Source organism: Alnus glutinosa, chromosome 10 (assembly GCF_958979055.1).
Source record: "Alnus glutinosa chromosome 10, dhAlnGlut1.1, whole genome shotgun sequence".
In the NCBI taxonomy this organism is placed as follows: Eukaryota; Viridiplantae; Streptophyta; class Magnoliopsida; order Fagales; family Betulaceae; genus Alnus; species Alnus glutinosa.
In genome coordinates this window covers 4,128,331-4,135,000 of record NC_084895.1, presented here as the reverse complement: position 1 = coordinate 4,135,000, position 6,670 = coordinate 4,128,331, and the positions used below count along the sequence as shown (strand labels likewise).

The following is a 6,670-nucleotide window of genomic DNA, read 5'->3' as shown; positions in this document are numbered from 1 at the left end:
TCAAAACCCCCCATCCTTGTTCACGTAGCATAAAATTTGGCTAATTATTCTCCGTGGGATCGACCCTTACTTGCACTACTACATTTATATTTTTAGAAGTAAGGTTTTATTTTTGGGTGCTCGCGACAGCACGCCATAGTGCAACAATGTTACACTTGCCCAAGGACTCACAACCAAAAGTAGAAGAAATATCAAAACTAAATGAGAAATGTACTTCTTATTTATGAAATAATATAGCAATAGAAAAAACTTGGGTTGGACCACATTTGCACAAGATAAAAGAAGGTTTTGGTGAGATATGATGGAATAAGAGACTTGGAAGCATGCCTAGGGTATATATAAGGGTTAGGGATAGGTTTTAGAGTATTCTCACACTTAAATAAGAAGATAAGCATGACTTTTCATGTGACCAAGGAAGAACAACGAATTTGTATATGAAATGATAATAATGTTCCTTGGGAAGATGTAAGGTTGTATTGAAAAATAAAGTGGGTTGAATAAGATTAGTTATGGTTAGATGGCCAAGATAGAAGGTGGCAAGGTGGGAAGGCTAAGAGAATAAGAGAATGATATGTGTCATCCATCATGTGCAAATGAGTCCCCCTTTAAAACTACATATATAAGTTCCTCACTACATCACTCAAAACAAAAAAGAAAATTAATAACTGTGGATTCTAAAAAATACACTTTAAAATTTAACAAGAGAATATATTTCTTATATTGAAAGAAATATATTAAAATGATATTGTACACTACTTACTTTTTATAGGATTTATTGTAATCAGGTTTGATAGTACTTATCTATCTCAATTCTCTTATAAATAGGAGTCTTCTGTATTTTAAAATGATCAAAGAATAAAAGCAAAATATATCTCTTTGGACTTTATTATATAAACGTAGGTCATATAATCTTTGTTCCTTATTTTCTTTTATTTCGATCCGCATTATGTTTTCTTTTGTGGGATAAATGATAATTTAAAATGATTGTATTGAGAACACGAAACATGCAGGAGCATATATAACACCATTAAAGACAGAACATGTCAAAGTATTAGTGTGTGTGTATATATTATATATAGATATATCATATATAATTTATAAAATTACAGATATTCAATGCTTATGTTAACACATGAAATGACTGTTACAGCTAGAACTAGTTTTCATCTTTTACAGAGGAGCTATGGCGGAAGAGATAAGCTCCAACTCCAAGTGCCACAATCACCAGAACTACTGCACCAACATTTACTAGTGTCAGCCTCTCTTCCTCATTCAGCCTCCTGCTTCTTAGATCCTTCACTTTCTCCTGAGCAGACTCCATTACAGTCTTTATTCCCTTTCCTTTCTCAGCAATAAAGTCCTCTGTAGATCTCTCTTTCTTCTCCATTTCAACCATTGATGACTCTGCGATATTCTTTACACTTTCCTTTCCCTTAACCATATTCCTTTCCATCAAATTCTCAGCCTTCCCAATTTCCTTCATCAATGCATCCTTCATTTCGATGGACTTTTGATCAATATTGTTCATTTGCTTTTGTGTGTCTGTTGTTGAAGCAGCTTTTGGAGGAGTTGCATCTTCACCCTTTTGGGCTTTAGGCTCGATGGTGGCTTTCTGAGGGCTTAGAGAATGATCAGTCTTCACAACCCTTTGACTTTCTTTTATGACGGTGGAATGAATGACTTCTACAACCTTCTGCACCTGTTAAAATATTGATTAAATGATTAAATTTACTTATTTTATTTTATTTTATTTTATTTTTTTTTTTTTTTTCATTTTAACCTTTTGGAATAAGTAGTAATTTAGAGCATGTTTGGAATTGTGTTGGAAAATAGAACTTTTATAGTAAAAAAGAGCTTTTGAGAAAAAAGCTTCATTTTCATGATTTTCCAAAAAGTGTGTTTTAACATTTTTTTTAGAGTAAAAAAGTCAAAGAAGTAATTTTTGAGGTTTTTACCAAACAGACCAGATTTTGCTTTGCATGGTTTTCTATATACTAAGAGTACTTTTTAAGCTTTTTAACGCAATCCCGAACAGACCCTTAATATGATATTAAAGCAAAACTCATGAGTTTCAAGCCCTGACTCTACAGTTTATCGATTAAATATTTTACGCGTAAAGCTTAAGCTTTAAGGATGAGTGATGATTTAACGGCACATTTGGCTCGGTGACAGCTTTCCCAAGGCTTTGGGCTGTTTTAGCGAAAATAGCCTTAGGATGAATCTCCTCCATAGATTGTTAAATCATTGATTAAATAATTAAATTTCAGAATAAGTGGTGATTTAACATGGTATTAGAGTATAGATGATGATTTAATAGAACCTTTTGAAGCGTTGGCTCTGCCATAGACTTCGGAGGGCTCGGAGCTTTCTGGTCTGTTGTTATAGCTGAAGTAGGGTTAGGAGGAGGAATCTCCTTCTGAACCTCTTGAGGCTTTGGATTGGTTGTAGCTTTTTGGATTGTTTTAGGTTCTTCAGCTAGACAAACTTGTGCAATGATCTTCTTGGGCATTGTGATTGTGAGAATTCCTTGCTGAAATAAGCCTCGAATTTTATCAGCGTCACAATTTTCTGGAACCGAAAAAGTTTGCTCGAAACGGCTCCATCTATTGTCGTTTAGTGGTCGCTCTCCACTAACCCTTAAGATACGAGAGGATTGCACATATGAGATTTTTATTCTCTCCTTCACAAAGTCTGAAAAGGCAAAAGGGTTATTTATTGAGTCAAGTAACATTTAAAAATTTGATAACCATACATTTAGAATACATTTTGGCACTATGATTTTGCAGATAAAAGGTTCAATTTTAAACATAATCGTAAAATATAAATCGTTTGAGAGCACGTTTTTAAAAATTTGTAATTTGAAAACATAGTAAAATTTGTGTTTTCAAATCGTTGGCAAGTGGATGTGTTTTTAAAAAATGCATGATTTTAAAAGCTAAACTATAATTTTAAAGACCAAACTGTGATTTTACTAATGTTTAACTGAGTTTTTAAATATCGAGTTTTCATATCATTTAAAATTTATATTCTTAAATTGCACGTTTTGAAATAAAAAAACTCAAATAAACTCTAAACAAGTTAAGCATCTCTATTGATTCAAACTACCAAATAAGTATACAAGTCAAGTAACATCTAAAAATTGATAAAGATAGAAGGAACCTTTTAAATGATTAGAGTGCATTTGTTATTATGATTTCGCAAACCAAAAATGCGATTTTAAACCAAATCGTAAAAAATATATTGTTTGGAAGCGGTTTTAAAAAAAAAACTGCGTTTTGAAACGTAGAAAAATCTGCATTTTCAAACGTCAGGTAATGGGTTGCATTTTTAAAGACTAAATTGCGATTTTACGAAATAGTTAAATATTGCTTTCTTTTTTTTAAAAAAAAAAAAAAAAAAAATCGCACGTTTTAAAATTTCTCTTTTTAAATCGCATATTTTAAAATCTCAAACCCAAACTGACCTTAACCCACTTTCATTTCCTGGCCTAGTTTTCCTAATGAAAGGAGATTATATAAGCCTAAACTTAAGCACCAAAGCTATTCTTAATTGGACAACTTTTCTTCTTTCTTTCTTTCTTCTTCATCTTCTTCTTCCTTTTTTTTTTTAAAAAATTTTTTTTTTCAAACTCGGTTGAAAGAGTTTTTTCTAGACTCCAACTCAGTCTATTAAATTGACACGTGACGAAATGCATGCGAGAATTACAGGCATTTGGAATACATGCATGCATGTCAGTTTAATTGATTTAATCGAAAGAAGTTGAAGAAAAAAACACCTAATTAAATTGACAAATGAATTAATAGATGAGTTAAAAGGTATAATATTAAACACACCAGGAAGATGAACAAGTATAACAGTAGCGGCTGCTTCTTCCTTCCTCTCTGACCTTGGCTGGAAATCCTCATGTAAGAGACTGGTAGATTGCCGTGGAAGGGTAGCCGTAACTCCTCCAGATCGCTGCCTCATTGCCATTTATGTTGCTTAATTTTATGTTTCAACTTGTTTGTTTTCCTTTATTTGCAGACCAACTATGATGCTTTTATATATAGATGTTACCCTTTTGAGATCAAATGTTGGCGGCTTTGAGTTTCCTTATCAATGAAACTATTCCTTTTTGGGTGAATTGGTTTTGTTGCGATTTTATGGGACTATATATTCTTCCTTTGTCGGTTGCTTTGAGGTTGTGATGTTTTATGGGGGGTTCAATTGTCTCCAAATCATGGATGGTATAACTTCTTCTACAAATAAAGGCAAGAGTTCCTTGTTTACCCAGCAAAATAGTTCTTTGTTTGGTCTCTACACTTTTTCAAGGCGTGCGTCACTAGGTTTATTCATGTACACCCAAGCCAAAAAACAAAACATAAAGTTGCTTAATTTCATTCTATGATAATGTCTTAAAATTATATAAAAACAAAACAAAAAAAAAAAACAAAAAAAAAATAATTTTAAAAAAAATTAAAAAATTTAAAAAAAAAACAAATTTTCAATTTTTTTTTTTTTTGATTTTGATTTATATAATTTTAAGTTTCGGCCACCTCTTGGATTTTCATTTTTTTAAAAAAATCTTTCAAAAAAAAATCGTTTTTTTTAATCATCTTTTTTTTGAAAATTTGTTTTTCTTAAGTTAATTTTTTTTTTTTTCTTGAATTTACGAGGATATGTTAGTTTCATTGAAACTATTTAGGGTTATTTTTGTATTTTGTTGGCGTTAAGGAGGAACATTGATACAATTGATAGTTTAGGGGCACATTGACATTGAAGTGGTAATTTCAAGGGGGGTATGTGTATTTTTTCGTTAATTCCCTTTTAGTGTCATCCCCTTGTCTTTTATTTTATTTTTGGAAAAAATCCAAAATTTTCGAGGTTATAATTTCAAAAATGCTGATATTTATGGGGTACATGAAGTTTTCCCTATTATTTTTTAACAAATAGGATTTGCACCTACTATATTTTTGTTTCACATATAGGAGGCTGAAAATGATCACAAAGCCATTACATTTATGAACGTTAAATATTGCTTAAAAATATATCATTTTCTAACAATAAATAAAATTATTAACGACATGGTAGGTTTTTATTTTTATTTTTCATTTTTTATATTATTATTATTGTTATTTATTTATTTATTTTTTATTCAATGTGGGGAAGGGAAAAAGGGGAATTACTAACGACATGGTAGGTTAAAAGTACTTTTCTTAGGGTACGGTAGACTTCTCAGGTCCAAGTTATCATGGACACAAGATTCATGGAGACTTATGTCAGAATCTTTGTTATTACTTCTGATCTTTAATTGTTTTGTAATTATTCTACTAAATTTTAATATTAAATTCTAATGGTATGAATGCTATTGTAAATTTTTAAAACGTGGCCACGACATTGCAATTTTTTAATATTTGAATATACGATTGTAGAAATGCCGAAATATCAGGAAATAAGTAAAGTTTTCCCTTTAATTTAAGTATTACCAAATGGTGAGAACTGGCAAGCCCAAGTGGCTAAATTATTAACTTAATCCAACACCTCAAAAAAGAAGAAGAAGAAGGTGGTTTCCCCTTTCCCCTTATCCTATTCTTTAAAAAAAAAAAAGTGGCTAAATTATTATTATGGTATAATAATGACAAGATTAAATGATAAAAGAATACCAAATAGTTAATATGATTTAATTTCTACGATATACATTGATTACTTGATAAAATTATTATAAAGCTTAGACAGGTTCTTATAGAAAAAGACACTTATTTAAGTAAATATGTCAATAATATAATTAGCTAAATAAAATGTATGCGAAAATTATATATTATTCAACAAGATAATGTTTGGGAATGTAAACATAGCTTTAATATAAAAGTATAGGTTAAAGTCTAAAGGTCGAGTTATTTTACAAGCAAAATCATATATATCCGAATGTTTACATAGCTCTAGTATAAAATCATAGGATAAGTCTAAAGGTAGACTCTTTTTTTACAAGAAAAAACACAATTCTAAATGGTATGAATTATATTATTTAAACAAAACAATTATAATTATTGGGAATAATTCTACTCAGACTGACCCATCTCAAGAATCATGGGCCTTCAGGTCAGTACCGGCCCTAGGAGAATTGGTGGCCGTAAAGCTAAGACAACAAACTCTCGGGTAGTCTTATCCCAGGAGATAGACACCAAGTAGGCATCCTCATAAAAGCTATTTTCGAGAATATGCTACAAGAGGTACATCTTGATTGAGTCTCGGGAATGTAGACATCTCGTGACCGAGACTCAATTTAGTCAGCCAAGGCTCGGGACAAGCATGTCCTAGGAACTTAGGTAACAAGCCTCACCTCAGGAAATCCAGATTAGAACCCTACTCCAAGTTGAATTGAGGTAGGAGTCACAATCCGGGTCCAATGAATCAGGTCAACAATCCTATTCCCAGTCGAATTGGGATAGGACTCCCAGTCAAAATCTAATCCCTAAAGATCCGGGAATCCCTGAAGATCCGGGATCACTCTGAAGATTCAGACCAGATCCTACGTCTACTAAGGAATCGAAGTCCAAATAAAACTCTGATGGCACTCCTAGGTCAAGGAGGAGTAGGAAACCTAATTCAAGTTGACCTCTACCTCTTTGCTTATAAAAGACAGACTGAATATTTTATGCATAGAGCATACTTTTCTCTTAGAAGCTAGACC

The 6,670-nt window shown here is 31.7% G+C and overlaps 1 protein-coding gene across 1 annotated transcript; it reads right to left on the bottom strand.

The window, feature by feature from the left end:
- Nucleotides 1–1,027: 1,027 nt before the first annotated feature.
- LOC133880359 (inactive protein RESTRICTED TEV MOVEMENT 2-like) lies at nt 1,028–4,133 on the bottom strand. Its single transcript, XM_062319315.1, has 3 exons — nt 3,834–4,133; nt 2,321–2,691; nt 1,028–1,699 (listed from the first exon to the last, which is right to left on the bottom strand). Exons 1-3 carry the CDS (start codon nt 3,970–3,972, stop codon nt 1,157–1,159), a joined length of 1,053 nt encoding a protein of 350 aa, XP_062175299.1. The 5' UTR covers nt 3,973–4,133; the 3' UTR covers nt 1,028–1,156.
- Between the last annotated feature and the right edge of the window lie 2,537 nt (nt 4,134–6,670).

Bases quoted from the DNA above. Each gene is read 5' to 3' on its own strand.
- LOC133880359 (XM_062319315.1), bottom strand. From the start codon at position 3,972: ATGGCAATGAGGCAGCGATCTGGAGGAGTTACGGCTACCCTTCCACGG. The intron at 2,692-3,833 runs GTGTGTTTAATA...TTGCCTTTTCAG, and splicing joins TATACTTGTTCATCTTCCTG to ACTTTGTGAAGGAGAGAATA. The intron at 1,700-2,320 runs GTTCTATTAAAT...ATATTTTAACAG, and splicing joins CAGAGCCAACGCTTCAAAAG to GTGCAGAAGGTTGTAGAAGT.